This window comes from Cibotium barometz, chromosome 65, assembly GCF_041138505.1.
Source record: "Cibotium barometz isolate CiBa-2024 chromosome 65, ASM4113850v1, whole genome shotgun sequence".
Classification (NCBI taxonomy): domain Eukaryota; kingdom Viridiplantae; phylum Streptophyta; class Polypodiopsida; order Cyatheales; family Cibotiaceae; genus Cibotium; species Cibotium barometz.
In genome coordinates this window covers 16718632-16740589 of record NC_141110.1, presented here as the reverse complement: position 1 = coordinate 16740589, position 21958 = coordinate 16718632, and the positions used below count along the sequence as shown (strand labels likewise).

Sequence of the window (21958 nt, the reverse complement as noted above, 5' to 3'; positions counted from 1 at the left end):
TGGTTCCACTTCTGTTGCTAATCAGGCCACCATTCGTACCATTAGTGTGCAATTTGGGAAGATCACACCGCTCAATGTTCTAACACAAACTCAAGCTCAATTAGGAGACAAGGGAAAGAACCGAGCGAATGCGACTATTTCCAGATTTGGCCGAGCACAGGAGAAGAGTGAAGAAATTAGGAAAAGGGGACACACGGGCTACAATCCAAGACGGATCTAAAGAAGATACAATTGATATCGGAGATCCACACAATCAAAGGAAGAAGGGGGTCAAGGGATCAAACTTGGAGGCTTAAACCAGGAAAAGCAAGGAGAACAACCAGCAACCCTAAAGGGGGTTGGTGAGTATCCCAATGCTGACGAAGAAATAAGGAAGCTAGAAGATGCCAAAGTCTTAGTCGAAGAGTACCAACAACTTCATGAAACTAAGCCAAGGGCCAGTCGAGTAAGGGATACCATCTATCCCACGAGATGAACTACCCTGGAATAGGGTCTTGAACATGCTAACCCCGATTCTAGAAGGGACCGAAGAGGACTCCCAAACAAACACAATGACTAGAATGTTTGAGAAAAATGAGTTGGGGGAATCTATTCATTCCTTTCCCTTGGAAGAGTACGAGACCCCTCGATGGGAAGAACACTCTATATCAAAGGAACCCAGGGATATAGGAAGCCTCGCGTGGTTGTATTATCCACACCTGTCCGGATGCCCTTGGGGCAACTGTTATGCAATTCACCCACCTTATGGACAAATGCAAAATAATGGGTCAAGGGAGGACTAAGGCTAGCTGATAATATTGATGAGGCTCTGCCACCTTTGGGCAGAAATACCCTTGAAGCATACAAAGGAAACGCGAATCGTTAAAATACCAGTTAACCAACTGGGACGCTACTATGAGAGTGACAACACGAACGCTACCATCCCGATTCATCATAATGGATACCAAGCATTGGCTATCCTGGATGGTGGGGCAGGTGTCAGCATCATTACCAAACGTTGCTGGGAAAACTGGGGGAAACCTGTTTTCAAAAGAGCAAATCTAATCGTTAAGATGGCTAATGGAACATCTTCGGCTCTTGGAATATGTTAAGTTCGGACTTTTTACGTTTCGCTATCGTCATACATTTGTGGTCATGGACTTCCTACGCGCCAACCTAATACATATGACATAATATTGGGATGACCCTTCATGAGAGAGGCCAAATTGGTGCATGATTGGGCCTTGGACCATGTATATGTCCGCAGGGACTCACAAATCTTCAAGATTGATCTAAGAGCATGGAAAGCACACCCCATGGAAAGGTAATTGTTCAGTAATGACTCAGTCACAATAGAGCGAACCACATCCTTACAAATATGCCAACCTATAGACGGGGAGACCAAGGAGGAGGAGGAAACGAGAATGTATGCATCATTACCTCCCCTGGACTTCAGTGAGAATTGGATGCATGTGTTGGCTTACAATTGATGTAATGCAACCCAAGGGAACCCAGTATTTGGAATCTGGAACCATCCCTACGACTTCTATCTGCATGGTTAACTAGTAGCGAACCATGGATGAGGAATCAGAAAGAGAGACATCAAGTATAGAAGGTACCATGACATGAAGCCGTACCAGTGATCAATGTCTTAGACGATGGCGGAGCAAAAACGGTACCTAGCCCGATGAAACGCCTTGCTACGAAGCAGACCTACGAATGCCCAATGTTTGAGATACCTTGAGGATACAAGGATACATGATGAATTCTCAAAGGATTAGAGCGAAGAGTTGAGCAAAATATCATTGGAAGGGAAGGATCAAGAGAAAATCACCCTTCAAGAAATTGATACACCCAAACTTACAAAAGCAGGGCACCGAAAATGCAACAAAGCCTTGGCAGAGGCAGAGCGTGAGGCTAAGAAGATCATGGAAAAAAACAAAAAGGACAAAACCGATGTGCTTTCAGTATCCGACCATTTTAAGAACTATACACAATAGATGATCGAAGGGTGGTCCGGGCTGTCGATATCATAGGATAGCCTGGTAGAAGTCAAGGAGGTTAATATTGCGGGACCAGGGGAAGAAGCAAGGTCCGTATACATTGGCTAAAGATTTGACTTCTGTAGAAGAAGAATAGCTCATTGCTCTCCTCTCAAGGAATACAAGGATTGTTTCACCTGGAGTTACAAGGAAATGAAAGGGGTACCACCACAGGTGGTACAACATATGATTCTAATTATGGAAGGCTCACGGCCTACCAGGCAGAAACCATACCAGATGAATCCAAAGTATGTAGCAATTGTAAAGGAGGAAATTGATAAGCTCATTGTTGCTGTTGACTTTATCTATGAGATCGAACATACGGATTGGTTGTCACCTATTGTAATAGTGCCTAAAAAGAATGAAAAACTGAGAGTATGTGTTGATCTTAAGAAAGTGAATGCAGCCACTCGAAAGGACCATTATCCCATTACCGTATACCAAACATGTCTTGGAAAGAGTGGCTCTGGGAGGGAAGCGTACTTCTTCTTGGATGGGTTTTTCGGGTACAATCAGGTGTCCATAGCACCAGAAGACCAACATAAGACATCCTTCAACACTATGTGGGGGACATTTGCTTACAAGGTCATGCCGTTCGGTCTCACAAATGCCCCGGCAACCTTTCACGATTAATGTGCACAGCTTTTAAGTACTACTTGCAAAAGTGGTTGGAAGTGTTCATTGATGATCTTTGTGCACATTCTCGATGGGAAGATCATTTGACCTGCTTGAGGAAAGTGTTTGAACGTTGCCGATTATAGCAGATATCATTAAACCCCTTGAAGTGCCAATTTCAGGTCAAGCATGGTGTGATACTGGGGCACATAGTCTCAAAAAGTGGTATATCCACAGATAAAGGAACCACCACCTACCTACTACAATTGGTGCAAAGGTTTATGGGTCATGTGGGTTATTACCGACGCTTCATCATATTTTATGCTGAGATAGCCAGACCCTTGTATAAACTGCTCATTGTCTTTGAGTGGACCAAAGTGTGTCAAGGGGATTATGGTCGTCTGAAGCAAGCCTTGGCAAGCGCACCCATTTTGCGACCCCAAATTGGGATCTTATATTCCACGTACACATCAATGCGTCAAATTTTGCCAATGGTTGCATGCTAGCCCACCAACCTGGTGAGTTCAAATTAGACTATCCAGTTTTCTTTGCTAGCCGTCAGTTGAATGATGTAGAGGTGAACTACACCACTACCGAAAGAGAAGGACTGGCCATGGTCTACGCAGTCAAGACATATCGACATTATCTCTTGGCTAACGAATTCATATTTTTTGTAGACCATCAAGCCTTGCTATATCTAGTGAATAAACCTTGCACCACAAGAAGAATCACACGTTGGCTACTATTGTTGTTGGAATTTGACTTTACTGTCATCACGGTAAGGAAGAGAACACAGCGTGTGTTGGTCGACTACCTGTCCAGAGTTCCAAATGGATAACCAGCAAACTGGCGTCGACGATGACCTTCCTGATGCTCGTCTATTCAAAATGGATATGGTACCTGAGTGGAGTGGTGAAATCTCAGAGTATTTGGCTTATGGCTTCTTGCCACAGGACGTACCCTTAAACAAAGATAAGATGTGGAAGCTTATCAAGCTTGCGGCACCATATCAATTGATTGTCGGAGAATTGTATAAACTGGGCAAAGACAATGTGCTCAGACGGTGCATAAGAGAGGATGAATTCGTGACCATACTAGAAGAGTCTCATTCTTGGATAGTAGGCCGGCATTTTGGTGGAGAAATTACAGCTCGAAAGGTGCTCCAACCTGGACTCTGGTGGCCTACATTATTCAGGGGGATGCCATAGAGTTTGTCAAAAGATGCGAAGAATGCCAACATTTCGCTATCCCACAAAAAGGAGATAAGATGCCACTAACCCCCATCATTGTCAGACAACCATTCGAGAAATGGGGAATAGATTTTGTAGGGCCGATTAGTCCAGCGGCTAATCCATCACAAGCCCGCTACATAATCGTATAGCCACGGATTATTTCACGAAGCGGGCGGAAGCCAGAACTTCAAAGAAAGCTGATGTGCAAACAACTGCAAAATTTGTATATGAGCAAATCATATCACGATTTGGCTGCCCATTGGAATTGGTGAGTGATCGCGGCTCGCATTTCATTAAATGAGGTGATTAATCAATTGCTTGCAGGATTCTTGGTAATCCATCGTAAATCATCACCTTACTACCCACAAGCAAATGGTCAAGCACAGAAAGTGCCAATAAGATTTTGTGTACCATACTGACAAAGACAGTGGAAGCAAATCGAACAGATTGGGAGCATAAGCTTACAGTAGCTCTCTGGGCCTACTGCACATCATATAAGGTAGCGGCAGGATATACTCTAGTGGTTGCATCTGTTAAGGTTGCTACTGAGGATTGACACCCATCCCAACCAGAGAAGAGATATTTATGCTAAATGTTAGCTGTTTAGACATGATTGAATACTGATGTCATGAAGATGTTACAGTAGGTGATGTAATTTCCAGACTATTAGCAACATTTTAAGATCAATCACTACAAGATCACTTGCCTTGAACACATGTTAACATACTGCATCTCTACCATGTATACACATTTTAAGATCAGTCACTACAAGAGCACTTGCCTTCCTTGAACACATGTAAACATACTGCATCTCTACAAAAAATAGTCCGGTGTTCTGTCTTAGATAAAATTACTGCAGCTGTGTGACAATCATCGCAAACCTGGCGGTTCTTTCTAACATGTATGGGTGTCCCCTCAGATGTGTTAATAAGACCACATGAGATAGCCAGCTTCTCAGTGTGTCCACATACTCCAATTTTCTTGCCATTATCAGTCCTGCCCCTTATCACAAAATCAAAATCAGGTACATCACATTTATCGTCCATATCAACACAAACACATTTTAGCTTGGCCCATATCTCCTCTAACTGAGGATGTGCCCTATCCTCCCCTACCATGAAAGTATGCACAACTCCACTTATCTCAATCCAACTCTTTTCAGGCTCCTTCCATGCTTGTGCATTTAATCTCATTGCTTCAATCTTCTTAGCATTCTCCCACATGTGAGCATCTGCATACACATTAAACATCAAGTAATAAGCCGGAACATGATGCTTATCCAGCCTCACAGCACATTCGAAGGCTTGTCTGGCCAGCTCTATATTACCCCACTTCCTACAAGCACCCAACATGGTGCTCCATGTCACGAGATCAGGTTCAAAAGGCATGGTGTTTGACATCACAACAGCCTCATTAACTTGGCCGGCACGGCCAAGGAGATCAATTATGCAATTATAATGCTTGATAGATGGAGTGATGTCACTCTCTTTCCTCATAGCCTCAAAATAGGCTCGGCCCTTGTCCAAAAGACCCGCATGACAGCATACTGTGAGAACAACAAGATACATAACTTCGTTTGGCCGCAATCCTTCCTCTCTCATCCTTTCAAACAAAGCAAAAACCATTTCATTCTCTCCTTTGCGAGCATAACCTGTTATCAATGCGGTCCATCTCATAGAATCCTTCGTAGGCATTGCCTCAAACACCTGCTGGGAGTCTATCATGCTTCCACAATTACCGTACATGTCAATAAGGGCAGTTGATATGATGACGTCAGTAGCATCAAGCCTACTAGAGGAAATTTGGGCATGGATTTTTTTTCCAGTCTCTAAAGCTGCCATTTTTCCACACGCCGTCAAAATGCTGACAAAGGTCACATTATCTGGTGGCAGGCCTTGATCTTGCATTTGTGCATATAGCAAAAAAGCCTTCTCACTTTCTCCTCGCTCAGCACAGCCAGAGATCACAGCATTCCATGAGGCTTCAGTTGGATTTACACCTTCGGATTGCATAAGGTTCAGGCAGTTCAGTGCTTCCTTGCCAGACCCATGTTCTACATACCCCGCAATTAGTGCAGTCCACAAGACTTCATCTCGAGCTGACAACGCACTGAACACTAGCTGTGCTTCTGCAAGCAAGCCATATTTGGCATACATGTCCACCAAAGCACTTCCAAGAAAAGAATCGCACTCAAAACCCTCTTTAATAATCTTGGCATGTGTTATCTGGCCCTTGTCTGTGGCTCCTATGCTGCCACAAGCTTTCAAGATGCAAGCAAAGGTGATAGCATCTGGAGACGTGCCGTCCAACTGCATTATTTCCAAGCAGTTCAGTGCTTTCTCACCAAATCCCTTGTCAGTATACCCGTTTATAAGGACATTCCATGAGACTACGTCTGCAATCGCCAGCTCGCCAAACACTTCCTGTGCTTCTGCAAGTGAGCCACAGCTTGCATACATGTCAACTAAAGTATTTCCAACAGTCAGATCTGTTTCAAAACCCTCTTTGGCAATCTCAGCATGTATTCCTCTCCCCCTATCTATGGCTTCAACGCTGCCACAAGCTTTCAACCCACAAACAAATGTCACAACATTTGGAAACACACCCTCCATTTGCATTTGTTCTAAACAATCCAAAGCTTCCTTCCCAAGCCCCTGGTCTGCATATCCTGTGATAATTGCATTCCATGACACTACATCTCGAACAGGCAACTCGTGAAACACTTCCTGTGCTTCCTCCATTAAGTCACATCTTGCATACATGTCTACTAACGCATTACAAATAAAATGATCGCTTTCCAATCCCTCTATGGCAATCTCAATGTGTATTTCATGGCCCCTATCTATGGCCCCTATGCTACTACAGGCTTTCAAGCTGCACAAATACGTGACAGCATTTGGAGACACGGCCTCCAACTCCATCTGTTGCAAATGGTTCAATGCCTCTTCACCAAGCCCATGCTCAACATAACCAGCAATTAGTGCATTCCACGAAACGACATCTCGAAAGTGAAGCTCATCAAACACTTGTTGTGCTTCTGCAAGTAGGCCAACACGAACATACATATCCACCAAACTGTTGCCAACAAAATTCTCTCTTTCAAATCCCTCTTGTGTAATATCAGTGTGTATTTCTTGGCCCTTGTCTATGGCTCTTATGCTGCCGCAAGCTTTCAAGCTGCAAACAAATGAGACTGCACCAGGGGAAAGGTTCTCCAACTGCATCATTTCCAAGCAATCAAGTGCTTCCTTACCAAGCCCATGGTCAGCATATCCTGCAATTAATGCATTCCAAGAGACTACATCTCGAACTGGTAGCTCCATAAGCACTTCATGAGCCTCAGCAAGTAAGCCACATTTGGCATACATATCGACCAAGGTATTGCCGACAAAATGCTCTCTTTCAAATCCCTCTTTTGCAATTTCAATGTGCATTTCTCGACCTTTCTCTATGGCTCCTATGCTGGCACAAGCTTTCAAACCACAAATGGATGTGACAGCGTCCATAGGAATGCCCTCCCCTTGCATCTGCTCCAAACAACTCAGGGCTTCTTCCCCTAGCCCATGTTCCACATATCCTGACATCAGTGCAGTCCATGACACTAAGTCTCGAACTGGCTGCTCGTCAAACACTTCTTGTGCTTCTACAAGTGAGCCACATTTGGCATACAGTGCTACCAAAGTGTTGCCAACAAAAAGATCTCTTTCAAATCCTTCCTCGGCAACCTGCACGTGTATTTCTCGACCCCAATCTGTGGCTCGTATACTAGCACATGCTTTCAAAATGCAAATAAATGGGGCCACATTTAATGTCACACCCTCCAGTTGCATCTGTTTTAAACATTTCACTGCTTCTTCCACAAACCCATGTTCAGCATACCCTGCAATAATTGCGCTCCAAGAGACAATATCTCGCAGTGTCAAACTCTCAAACACATCTTGAGCTTCTATGAGCGAGCCACATTTGGCATACATATCCACCAAAGTGTTGCCAACAAATGAACCTTCTTCGAATCCCTCTCCGACAATTTCCACATGAATTTCACGGCCTCTTTCCACGGATTTCAACCTACCACAAGCTTTCAGAAGAGCTACGAATGTATACTCACTGGGATACACACCGTTCTCCTGCATTTTTGGATAGAGATTGAAGGCATGCCGGAATTTTCCACATTCAATAAACCCTTGCAAGAGAGAAGTCCAAGAATGCTCACTCCGATTGACCAGCCTGTTGAAAACTTGCTGGGCATGGGACACGCTTCCACTTTCCACAAACATGGGGACAAGGTAATTTCCAAGCGCTGCATGAGTTTCCAATCCATAATCACAAATGTGAACATGCACTCGCTTGGCATACACCAGATTTTTCTCCTTTCTGCACTTCTGCAGAATGCAAACAAAGTCCTCCACATGAAGTAAACTGTATGTTTCTTCCAGAGAAGCAAAAGCACCCTCTAAGCTCTGCATTTCCATGCTGCCGTTATCTAGAAGCTGTGGTTTATATGTATCCAGTAGTACCCACTCCTTCACCAAGGTGGGACAAAGAATTTGAGAATGCTTGACCAGAAAATGCCTTGTGCCAATTCATTTCTCTGACTTTGATTCCCTATCCCATGACACAACAAGACATGCTTGTAATATAAAGTTTTTGACCTCTTCACTAAACTGGCCAACCGATGCAGCATTGCATTGGAGTTGTAAAGAGATGCAAGGAGAACCTTTCCTGTTATACAGCAAAAGTTTCGATCCATGATCAACTGATGCTTTTAGAGGACTTTATTGAAAATATGAATCTGCAACCCTACCCACCACCCAATCCCAGGCAGAGTGTGGGGGAATGGCTTTGCTTCTGGTTGCTTGTACTCCTCAAACTGTGTACAGCCACCCTACAGCTCCTTTCCAAACTCCCACAACATTAACAACCGTCATCTGGACTCAGCCAAACTTTAGTAAGTATGATGGTAAGTGTGATCATTCAGCTGTCCTAATTGATCTGATCCAATCCAAGATCTTCTTTTGAAATTGGTGCAAGCATATTGAAAACATATATGCTTTATGCAAGAATATCCTCAAGCTCTTGCTTCTTTTCACATGTGCAAGAATATCTCAAGCACACTATGGTTGTTTGCCTCACTAACCCTCTACTTCTCAAGTAATCCTCAATCCTATCTTTCATCCACTGCAAGGGCATAAAAAAATACATAGTCGGTAGAATACATCACCAGAAGGCACTTTCTCGATGTTTGCATATTGGCACAGGTGTGTCAAAAGCACACACCTCACATTGTATGGTGCACATACATTTCCCATGACCAAAAATGTAAGAAATTACAAACAGAGATGGATAATACTATTGAATTACTGCCGAAAATTGGTTATAACACATTGCTTATTGCTTCCCACCTGTGTGCTGTGAAGGAAGATTCCATGGCTGGCTTGTAGTCATATTCCAAACAACTATACCACTGATCCAAGGTAACATAGGAGCTAACAGGGAAACTTTGGTCCTAGTGCAGCTTCCAATCCCATCCGTACAGCCTGTTGGGGCCCCACAACTGAAGAAATGTCATCTCCGAGTGGATCTCCTTCGGCCCTTAGTGAGTTCTGATATGGGAATATTGGTCCAAACTTGCATGTCACATACCTAAGCTGTCTACAAACCGTCTGACCTCCAATGGCCAACATCCCGTATTCAAAAAGGGTATGCGTGCTAGCATCGAGGCTGCTCACGCATGGCTACGCCTCATAAAGGGGGCCTTACAAACATATCCAGGCTGCTCAGACATGGCTACTACTCATAAAGGGGGGGCTTACAAACATATCCAGGCTGCTCAGACATGGCTACTACTCATAAAGGGGGGCCTTACAAACATATCCAGGCTGCTCAGACATGGCTACTACTCATAAAGGGGGCCTTATAAACATATCCAGATGGCTACTACTCATAAAGTGGGCCTTACAAACCTGAGCTAGCCAGTACCCAAGGAATACATACAAACGATGGAGAATTGATTTCCAACAAAACATTTAAGGTCAGTCTGGCTCAAATTATTATGGAGTGGCAGTACACTACTCAAAATATTTGTGTCTCCACCAGTAAATTGAAACCACTTAATGGTTTTTGTGCTATTTAGAGCACCCACAATGGCAATGGAAGAATACACTGAACTGAGTAATTACAACATAAACCAACTGCTGATACCACATATCTCAAATCTAACAAGCCCACAAAAAGGAACCCCTCAAAACATGAAAAATTTATCCACACAACCCACACGTGCTGTACATTTTGGAATCTAGTCCAAGATTCTCCATTGGGTATATCAGGCAATTTTCATCCAAAGGCAAAAATCCCACTTACTTCTGCTCATTCTTGTTGTGCCCACGAAACCAGCTGCTGCCCAAACAGTAGCCAATTCCATGAAAACAAAAGTGACTATCTTTTCTATTTCTAAAGTCTCTATTCAATTATTTATTTTAGTCATAATGTCTTATATCACTGATTTAATATTTACATTACTTATATTGTAGATTAATCATTCTATTATTCAATCAATACATGGCTAAATATCTTCACTCAAGCATAATTAAATGAATAATGGACATTTAAATAACTCTATATAATCTTGTATAAAACCTATTATGATAGAATAATCTTATACAAAATTTGTCATCATGAGCTCAGCTCTCTATGTATGTAAGTTCCCTTTTTAAATTTAAATTTTCTCAATGGCCAATGCTCCTCAAGGACTTGTGTCCATGATCCAAAGTAGATGAAGATTAATAATAATCATGATCCAAGCTTTATCTCACCAAGGTTGTAGTCATAGCGCAATTACATTAATGTATGATGTGTTATTTGTAATGAAACCATACCACATACAAGTGTCCATCCCCACTCACAATCAAGGAACTACTTTTTGCCACATTGTAATAGAGTGGGGAATCATGATGCTTAAAACTACAAGAGTTGAGAGTCAGAAACTAGCCAAAGGACATCATTTAAAGGACCTCAAAGGCTAATATTGCAATTTCAAGAGCCACCAAGGGCACCTATCTCTTTGCCTGTTTTCCTTCCACAACAAATTATCACACCATTGGTCTCAACATAGCAAGACATTGTGAGAAGAACAAGGCTAAAAAACAACTGCAAGATAGCAATAAAAGGAGAATAAAAGGGGCCAATTCAACACCATGTATGAAGATCAAGTGGAAGATAGGAATGTGATGTGCTAAATAGAGAATAAAAGGGTCCACTATATTTCCATGTATGGAGCTTTACAATATGCTCCAACAGGTTGCATGGAGTGTTTTGGATGTGCAAAAAACTCCCAAATTTCCCAAATAAGATTTATCTAGGGAAATTTTAACCATTTTGTGGGGATTGTTTGTATGGATTGTGTAGTTGGACACCTATTTAGACATCAACTTAGCATCAATTCTAACACAACTCTGATAACTCGAGTACACCCATATACATCAAGTTCTATAAATTTGTTAATGTTAGATGCAAAGAAAACCATCATAGCAAAGTAAGGGGAAGTGACATGCCTAGTGATGATAGAAGCTCTTGTTCACAATAAAAAAACAAAAGGGTCAATAGATTTCATTGTGATAATCATAATCATTCATCTTCTATAGGAAAAATACCTAGCCTTATGCATTTGTGCTTCCCAATACTAGCTCTAGAATTCTTCCCACCACAACTTCTTTTAATGATTTTGAACTCCTATAAGCCATATGACTATTATTTTTGGTTTGTTTAGACTTCCTTCTTTCTCTCAAGATCTCTTGTTGCACCTTGTTTATTTTTTATGATGCCTTATGCATTTTTGCTTCTCATATACCAGCTTAGGATTCTTCCCATGACTTCTTTTTATGATTTTGAATGCCTACAAGCATATGACTATTATTTTTGTTTTGTTTTGACTTGCTTCTTTCTCTTAAGATCTCTTGTTTCACCTTGTTTACTTTCTATGATGCCTTTGAAGCTCCTCCTTGTGTGTCAAGGCTTGGCCAAGCCTATTTCAATCTTTCGGCCCCTAAAGTCATTGTAAATATGAGGCTTGTAAATATTAGCCATTTTGACTAATGAGAACACACATAATCCCATGATCACACTCAACCTCAACCTTTCTAAACAAGAGCTCAATTACAAGATTCAAATGGAACTTCTTTAGCTACATGTCTTTTGAACATGGATTGAGCCATTAAATCTTCCATATTAAGGTCTCTTGAGAAAGCATGAATACTTTCGGAATTATATGTCAAATGCTTTGAGGAGGATTGTCATTGTCAGGTTCAAAGCTCCTCACAACTCTCTTTCAATGTGAGACATGGATTTATGAGGACTATAACCACAAAAAAGGCTTTGTTGACTGTGTGTGAAATTTGTTGGGAGAGTAAAATTATCTTTGTCACTTGCATGACTAAGATGAAAGAGCACTACCTTTCTAGGTTTCGTTACTTTTTTAAAAGGGGTTTGGGATATCTCACGCTTTATATCAACAATTTCTAGGCTTCTTTGTTTTAGAGATAATAAAGCATATAGACAATCTAATAAGGGCTAGAGTTCTAGAGAGAGTATTAGAAAATTAGAGAGCCTCCTTGTGTTTTTCTACTAAGCCACCACAAAGTATTTCAAGAAGAGAATTAGGAAACCTTTCACTCTTGAACAACAAACCAGTCCCAAGAATTGCATGATGATATACATGTGCACCCTTATCTAGAGACATTTTTAATCATGGCTTCACATACATGGATCAAATTCAAAGAAGGCTGTTACCATTAAATTGATATGTTTAAGGCCCACACAAGATAGTCTTAGAATAGTCAACTAATAAGTAGCCAATATTATACAAAGATATTGGGATGTAGCATAGCTCTTAAGGGTGATCCCTAGGAGTAGATGCTCCATGGATATTTACAAGTCTTCTCTCACAAAACTATGTGCATATGACACCCTTGTATAAAGCTAGTATATTCAACCTTTTTTAGCTTGTATTATGTAGTTAAATAGTTGCTTTAATTGCCTTACATGTTTGCATGCCAATATGCATTGAGATACTCTCTTGGAATATTTTATCAGTGTCTCAGATGCCCTTATGGTCTTTGCAATTCTCTCTCTCTCTCTCTCTCTCTCTCTCTCTCTCTCTCTCTCTCTCTCTCTCTCTCTCTCTCTCACACACACACACACACACACACACACACACACACACACACACACACAATGGTAGCTTTTTATTTTCCCCCCATGTGTATGTAGCTCGACATCTCTCTCTCACACACCCAACATGGGGTGAGCCTCCACCCCTAGCCTCTGCTCCCACATCATGCACCATGCACAGGTGTGACCTTTCCATGCTCTTTTTGTATCGTGTGCACAAGAACTATGTTCGAGTTGAACATATGTGCTACCTTTTCCTGCGCTGCTATGCTCCATTTGTCTCATGATATTTGCATCCCTCTGCCTCCCTTTTCCCACCCACACTTGCTCAAGTCCCTAAGGTAGCAACATAAGTCTCTCTCTCTCTCTCTCTCTCTCTCTCTCTCTCTCTCTCTCTCTCTCTCAATCTTCTTGGTTTTCTTGATCGAGGTTCTTATCCTTCTTGATTTCCTTAATCTTGGTACTTGGATTTTCTCCATTTTTCCTCCCCTTCCTTTCTCCCCTCTTTGTCAAATGGGCCTAAAAAGGAACAGATGCAGACAAGATAAACAAGGTTGACACAAGCTTGAAGAACTCCTTGGCTAGTTGAGACCAAAAAAAGAACATGGATAGAATCATTTACCAGCATACATTAGGGAAACTTTGGACTCAACTTTGGGCCCTCTAAGAAGTGCCAACTTAGCTTAGAGAAAGATAACCCATAAAGTATTTTTAAAAAAGATAAAATTGAGTTTAGTATATTTTCTCTCCATTTCTTTTAAAATATAAAAGATACATCCCTCTTCTCCAATCCTCAAAGTTTTTAATCACTTTTTCTTTTTAAGTACGTGAAGAACAAAGTGGTCAATTTTCAGAGTTAATTGGCTCATATCTCTAAAAATCTGCGTACAGGCCAAAATAGCATCTCTTTCAAAATTTCAATGAAAAAGACGCCTAAACAATAAAATAAAGTAAATAGAAACTTTTTCTTTACATTCTCATTTTGTTACTAGGGTTATAAAAAGCAAGGATGAACATAGAGAGGATCAAGAAGATGGGGAGAGGAGAGACATGTATAACCTGCACATCGATCTTGAACGTGAATATGAACCTTTGAGTAAGAGAAATAAACCCAATACTTTGTCTACTACTTCTAAAGAAATGTTTAGGATGCAAAGGAAGAAAAACATAGATTTATAGATTGATGGGAGGCTATATCCTAAAGAGCCTTTTATAAACTCCACACTCCCATTTAGGGATATGACATCTTTGCTTAACTTTGTTGGAGATGGCTATAATGGGCTCCTTGGATATACACATCATATTTGGAAGCAACAAGCAATCTTCTTAAATTAGAAAGAGACTTGTTTGAGAAGGAGAACATTTATTTGAAACAAACCATGAAGCAATGTGTGTAGAAGTTATTAAGCAACAAGGAAACCATTTTAGGGCTTGGAAAACAAAGGGATAAATTAATGCTTAAGAAGACCTCATTAGGTCTTTGTAGAGAAGAAAAAAAGCTCAGGGGATGAAGCTAGGAGGTAGTGGCATAAAAAATAAAATACATGCACTCAAGTAAGTTCCTTTCTATTACTTAGTGATTGTTGTTATTGTAATATTTTTATAAACATCGTATTATTATTTTTGTCATTATTGTGTATGTTCATGTATATTAATTTGTGCATTTCAATTTGGTATCAGATCATTATTGCATATGTTCATGTATATCAATTGGTGTATTTCAATTTGACATTAGATCATTATTGCACCCTGATAAAGAATCCAAATCAATGACAGAACCTTTGGCACACATTTTAGGCTTCTTTTGAATCACCAATATATAGAAGCAATGATGAAGGATAATAAATAAAAGAAGGTCACATAAGCAGATAGAGGACTTTATCAAAGAGAATAAACTCAATCCACAAGACATCCATGCAATACTTGATGAGGTGAGTATATCACACAGAGGATACTCAACCATTTATAAGACTTTGCGCAGGCAAAGATGAAGGGATCTATTATGAAAGGATAATTATTGCCAAATCCTTCTTCAATTTAAAAAAGATGCATAAACAAGAACATGAGGAGGTACTGCAAGCATTGGGAACCCCATTTCATATTGAAGACACATATGTTGCACAATGGGATCTGTGGTCTACAATAGATATAATAATATTTTTTTATGACTTAGAGACCTTGCAATCATATGGAGTTCAATTTTTTGAAGTTACTCCTAAAGAATATGATGGTGTCCTCAACTTTGTGCTAAATCTTGATAAATGTCAAATTGTAAAGGAGAGAAAGTTAGAAAAGGTTACAATCACACTGATGAATAGGGCACTTGATCGATCAATTAAAAAAAATATCCTAGAACTTTTAGTGTTCAATCCAAAAATAATATATTCTCTTTGGGATCCTTTGAGGTAACTTTTATATATATTTGCTTATGCAAAAACATGAGCTATAGTAGGCAATAAGTGTTGCATTCTTATATCCTTTATGTATTATACAAGTCGACTCATAAAAATTTAATATTCTACATTGGGTTTTTCATAGGACATTTATGTAACCCACGATCATTAGCGAAGACAGTGAAATGAATCAATCTTAGATGTGGAAGGCATGGGACATTATACTGTGGAGTGGCATATGGCAAGTGATCTTAAGGCTTTGAAATGTATGTACAATGTGTCAAAGGGTGCCAATTCAAAAGCCCCTTATTATACTGCATGTGTAGTGCAAAGGTGCTTTATAAAGGTATTAGAAGAAGGAACTGGATAGACACATGAAAGACCCAAACTTCAAGCCAGTTCTTGATATTCTATTATCGAGAGTCCACATTTGTACAATGCATGATCTTCACAAAGTCATTAAAAAACTTTTATTCTTATACATATGTTTTTCATGGACTCTATGGCCCAATATAGCAAATATTAAATCCATCAAAGCACTAGAGAAAGTTCTATCAGACATTGGTTTGCGTGGTGGACATGCAAAGATTGAACAAGATGAAAAAAGGTCTAAGGATGGAAGGGATGTACCTAAGAAACCTTCCATTGGGGGTATTAATGGAGGAAGGTTTCTATCTTCACCACCAACACTAGAGGATAACCCTCGTCGTCAAAGAAGACGATTAGTGCAGACCCTAAAATACAATCGATGGAAATGTGTTCATAACGTAGTAGTAGACCATGCGGACAATAGTCATGCAAGATCACGTAAGGGCAACGTGTAGAAATCTTTAGACACTATGTTTCAGTTTTGTGATTTGAAAGTGCAGACTAAGGACCATGAGATCTTTCACAAACAATTATAGATGAGTTCAATAGATCAATAGACTGCTACATGGAGGATGGATCAACACATCACCTACTATATGGTATTTGATTCATTATACATTGAACTAGTTCTAAAACTATATGTTTAACAATTTAGTAATTAAAGCATGTTTTATTCTTTTACAACATATCATCTGCAATCATACTCCTTGGTTTGCAAAGGATTATAGTAGTTTATCAATACGGTCAACCCAAGGAAAGGAGAAAACACACTCTGGGTATTTCAATCATACGAGACATGATGGAGGAGCATAGAAGGCTAACACTTTAGAGGAATTGCATCAATGGACATATAGGAAGCTTGTACACAAAGCCAAAATGAAGGAGTAGTTCAAAGAATCCAAAATTAGTCAAGCAATGACACTTTTAAATAAAGAAAAAAAGCAAGATATATGGAGGAGATATAATGCAAGTATTAACAATGTTAAAAGGTGAAAGAAAACAAAGACATGAAACAGTCTTACTTCAAAAATGAACATAACCTGAAGTGTCATTGTATTACATCAAAGAGCCAATTATTACAAGAGATAAGATGCTACTACTACTCTTGATCTTTCTAACTAGCATCCTCTGGTGCATGAAGCCTTGCCCTCTTTGAAAATGGCTCATCATCATCCTGTAATTGTAAAACTGGCAGAACTCTCAGTCTTTTGGATTTGAGAAGCTCCCTTTTGCCATATTCACTTAGCATCTTGCGATCCCCGATCCCACATGTTCATCCATATGCGGTATAGGCTAAGTAATATTGACTCCTTAGAGTATACACTCCGGAGCCTTGCCCAAAGTTTTACACTGCTAACTGGTTCTCCAAAAGCATGACTTTGTCTGCATTCCACTTGATGGGATATCCCCAAGATATCTAGATAATGTCTTGATTGTGGCAAACAATGGGAATTCTGCATTATCCTTTGAGAATTTTTTTTGTGGAATATAATGAATTGTGGAAATTTCAATTGGCTAATTTACTCTCCCAGTGTTGAGTCCTTTCCCAATCCTCCTTCTTGTTTTCCTAATGCACGCTCAGAAAATCATCCTCATACACCACTAGTTGCAAAACAATGTTGTCCCATAAGTCATCAAAACAACTGCAATATGGAACTTCATCAAGATACTCAACATTATTGTAAGCAGACATTTTGATTCTCGTCATCATTAACAAGTAAATCATTGTTGATTGTTGAGTTGGTGTCCTGGATGGATGAAGACTCCCCTTGCTTTCCCATATACAAAATATTGTGTCTTTGCTGAGTAGCTTGAAATTCCTCTTCATCTCAGTGGGAAGATTGGCTTCATAATGCATCCTTGTACATCATTACTAATGTCTTAGAAGGAGTACGAAACTCACTATCCTTGACATTTGAATCTAGTAGAAGATATTTATTCACATTTGGATCAATGAAATCATCTTCTTCTTCAAGATTCTATGCGATGATGCAAGACAACAATCCTCCCTAATATCAAATCGGCTTGAATATCTGTTATTAGGACATAGTAATACAGCTTGAATATCTATTATTAGGACATACTTATTATCACCTATAGGATAGGCGAGGAGGATAGAGGTCAGAACGTGCTCTGTTTCCTCTGCCACATAGGGATCTTTGTCTGATGTTACCACTTGGGTGTCTTCTCTTCTGAGGGCGTCAATATCGCCTACACTTTTTGGCCTCTACATAGATGAGATCTTGGAATTCATTGATAGATTTGGAGGGACAGGCGTTGTGCTTCTTGATACTTTGGTACCATATTATTATTATATGCTGATGACATTGTGTTAATTTTAGAATCCAGAGAAGGCCTCTAGAGACACCTAGGTGCACTATAGGCGTTTTGTAAGAAACAAGATTTGGTATTTAACCTTGGGAAAACAAAGGTCATGGTGTTTACACATCACTTGGCGATAAAAGGCATGGGTTTCCTATATGCTGGGGCTGAGATGGAGATTGTGAGTTTTTATTTGTATCTTGGGGTCACCTTCATAGGGTGGATGCCATTTTTTAGATAACTACCTACATTTAACGTGAGTGTATGCATTGAGCAAAGCAAATATACTCCTGAGGCTAGCAGAGAGAATGGAAAATATTGGCATGCTAAGGTTACACAGTGGTTTCTGGCTCATGGATTTCATATCAACCGTCTCCCCCCTTTGATTATATTCTTGACTCCCTATTCCTCCCACTCACCCATCAAGATATATTAATCACCTCATTCACACTCATCTCACGAGACTAGAGGTACACACTACATGGGTGGCTCCTCAGCAGGGCCACCAAAATACACTTTTACCAAGATCATTTTCTCCACCTTAGAGAGGATTCCTTCATCTAGAAACCCCAGTATGTGCTCAAACATATGTCACATGTGATGAGGATAGCTATTGGCCAAATTAGGGTTTCCTCACATCACTTGTTTGCACAGTGGGTGGAGACTAGAAGAGCTGTGATAAGAGGAGAATATATGTCAGTTGTGCTCACTAAGGTGGAGATAAAAGAGCATTATGTTTGTAGATGCCTCGTATATTATGAGACATAGGGAGATTTCATTGCCTTTTCAGAGATGGATTTGGGCCACTCGCTCGTGTCATGGATTACCTTGATTAGAGATGTCTTGTACAATACCTCATGGAGCTTCACCGACACATAGATAGCTTAATGCATGCATCACAAAGACATGTACATGATGCCGTCCACACCTCTACCTGCTAGATCTCTATCACAAGCTTCTTTGCCCCCTTTCAGGAGATCAGTCTTAAATGATATAGCGAGAGGGGGTCTCATCTAGCAGATAGGTTAGACATCACCTTCCAATAGCAGACCTTCCAATATCAGCTTATTCTCTGACACTTAGGTTCCCAAGAGGATCCATAATGAGAGCATTCCATATGCTAAGGGCTAGCAGATGACTAAGACCGGTGAGATAGAGAGAACAATTCCCTCATTAATCTCAGATCTTGAAGATACTGGAGAGACATTACAATACTTTCCCACACGAGAGGCAGATATTAAGGAGCTCTACATAGTTGTTGGGTCACCACTCTCCAAGATGCCACCGCCCCCATGAGCCTCAATCTCTATAGTTGTACAGTCATACCCTCAATTAGCCACTACTTACTTGTATGCAGCTCATGATGCTGTTAGATTTAGGTTCTTTTTCATTTATGTTATTTACCAAGATCATTGTAACCCATTGATATGTTGTAATGTATTTTTGGTCTTATAGACCACCCTAGTGGTCTAAAGAAGTTAATGTAGTTTCCTCTCTCTCTCTCTCTCTCTCTCTCTCTCTCTCTCTCTCTCTCTCTCTGTTTTTCATGCCAATATGCATAATAGAGACTCTCTTGCCATATTTTTTCATGCCAATATGCATAATAGATACTCTCTTGCCATATTTTTTCACTGCTTTAGAGAGACCCTTATGGCCTTTGAATCTCTCTCTCTCTCTCTCTCTCTCTCTCTCTCTCTATGTGTGTGTGTGTGCATGTAAATGTGCATGTGTGCACATGCGCATGCATGTGTGTGTGTGTGTGTGTGTGTGTCTCAAAATTGAGCCCAAAGATGAAAGGATCAAATTTACAAACATAAACATTATCACTAAAAAGAAATAAACATAGATCCTCTCTCATCCAAGAAGATTCCAAAAGAGTACCATGGTTACAAAAATACTAAGGGGTTTAAAGCAAGCTAAAAATTTGTTATGGCTCACCCCCTTCTTGAAACACATCCAACAAGAGATTTCCTGGTGAACTGCAACTGTCGTGAGGATCTTTCTAATGGCCGAGCTCGTAACCCTTGAGGTCTCCAAGCTCTACAACTCCTTGAGAAGCAATTCCACTATGCCTCCCGCGAGCGTTGTCACACCATCGTGTTGCACTACGAGTACTCGTCTCTCCTCTTACCTCACTTCACTCACACACACTCACTAGCATGCATTAGGGAGAGAGATTAGCAAGAGGATTAGAAAGAGTATGACTCAATTGCACAATGGAAGAGTATGAGAGAAATTCACTTATATACATGGCTATAAGTGTTCACACTCAAATTGTGGCCGGTCAGGTACTTTAGGCTCATAAAAGGCCTAATGCTATTACAATAACTACTCTCATAATATATCCATGAAGTACATCAGTTAGGACTTCATCCTCCTAACTTGCTACCACACTCTTGAAGCGGGAATCGCCTTAAGTATTCCATCGGACCATTACGGGCGCCCGTCCAAGCTGTAGCTTTGGACACCATTGCTTCACATCTTGAATGTATGACCTTTTGGTGTATCTACCTTGACTCCTTGATGTAAGATAATAGTGGTAGTTCTTGTCAACCCTAGGAATGGGTTAACATTCCCCCCTTCTTGATGGCGATCACGTTCTCGTGATCGCATTGAAGACCTTTGTGTGGAAAAAATTAACAAGCTTTGTCGATGGCTTTGATGTTGAGTGACATTCAATGTTCAATGGTCGTTGTTCCTTTGGAAGGAATGAGAAAAGCTAGTTAGTTGAATGAAAAGGTTAGTGGTGTATTGGGAATTCCTATAACGGGGTGGGGAGGTGGGGTTTTTTGTGAATGATTGCATTTTTATATTTGTGTGAGCTTTTTTTTGGGGGAGGGGGGAGTTTTGCTCACTTTGTTTTTGGCAATCATAAACAAGGTTACATGTGATTTGTGTTAATGGGGATGCTAAGAGATGTTAATAATGGGAAAGAAGAGAGGGAATTATCCGGAGGAACGTAGACATAATCATCAGAATGAGATGGTGATTCTTAGTTCCTCATTTGATTCATTAAAGCGACATTCATCATTTGAAGAAATTGGCCTTGATGATGTCCCTTTGTGTGGCAGGATTCTTATCAAATGTTGTTGAGTAGTGACCTGTTCCTGCATGCTTCTTCCCATGTGCTTTTTATGTTTTTATGTATATTTAAGTGCTCTTATGAAGCAAATATACATGAAGTACAAGAATTGAGTCAAATAGACTCTTATTAAGCTACTGCTTTTTGTTGAAGTAGTCACTTTTTGGCAAGGATTGAAAGAATTACGTCGATTTGCGAGGCTAATATAGATATCTTCACTAAGGATTGAAGATCATTGATTTGTGAAGATGGTAGCGTCGTTTGGAGAGGTTTGTAATTTGAAGGAAAATTCCAAGCGATGGGTTGTACCATTGACCAGGCTTTTGGCCACCATGGCCCCCCATCCAGAGATGTACCTGAAAGTTGTCCATGGTGAGGTTTTGGTGCAAATGTCCTCTAGTGCATGAGTATGGATATGTACTCATGGAACAGCTGCTACATTAACATAGCGAAAAGAATAGTAAGCTATAAGCTTAACAAAAATGGAATGGCTATTTAAGATTCTTGGGAGCTGTTTGATAGGCCATATGTGTGGCTCCCTTGTGTTTGTGTGTGTGTGTGTGTGTGTGTGTGTGTGTGTGTGTGTGTGTGTGTGTGTGTTTTGTTACCACGTGGCTACTCTTTTTTTGGAGAGAATAGGTTCTTATGTCTACCACGTAGCTTCTGCACTTACGCTTCACATCCAGAGGGGTGAAAAGAGAAGTTTGTCTTTAATGCGTTCATAAGTCTCCATTGCAGACGTGGCAATTGATTCTTGAA

At 40.3% G+C, this 21958-nt stretch overlaps 1 protein-coding gene across 1 annotated transcript; it reads right to left on the bottom strand.

Moving 5' to 3' along the window:
* Positions 1-4626: 4626 nt before the first annotated feature.
* On the bottom strand, positions 4627-8340 carry LOC147602973 (pentatricopeptide repeat-containing protein At3g03580-like). The gene is made up of 2 exons (XM_086797416.1): positions 7557-8340; positions 4627-7445 (listed from the first exon to the last, which is right to left on the bottom strand). The coding sequence occupies exons 1-2, from the start codon at positions 8338-8340 to the stop codon at positions 4627-4629; spliced, it is 3603 nt and encodes a 1200-aa protein (XP_086653542.1).
* Positions 8341-21958: the final 13618 nt, after the last annotated feature.

Bases quoted from the DNA above. Each gene is read 5' to 3' on its own strand.
- LOC147602973 (XM_086797416.1), bottom strand. From the start codon at position 8,340: ATGGAAATGCAGAGCTTAGAGGGTGCTTTTGCTTCTCTGGAAGAAACA. The intron at 7,446-7,556 runs GCAACACTTTGG...CACTGATGTCAG, and splicing joins TGAAAGAGATCTTTTTGTTG to GATATGTGGAACATGGGCTA.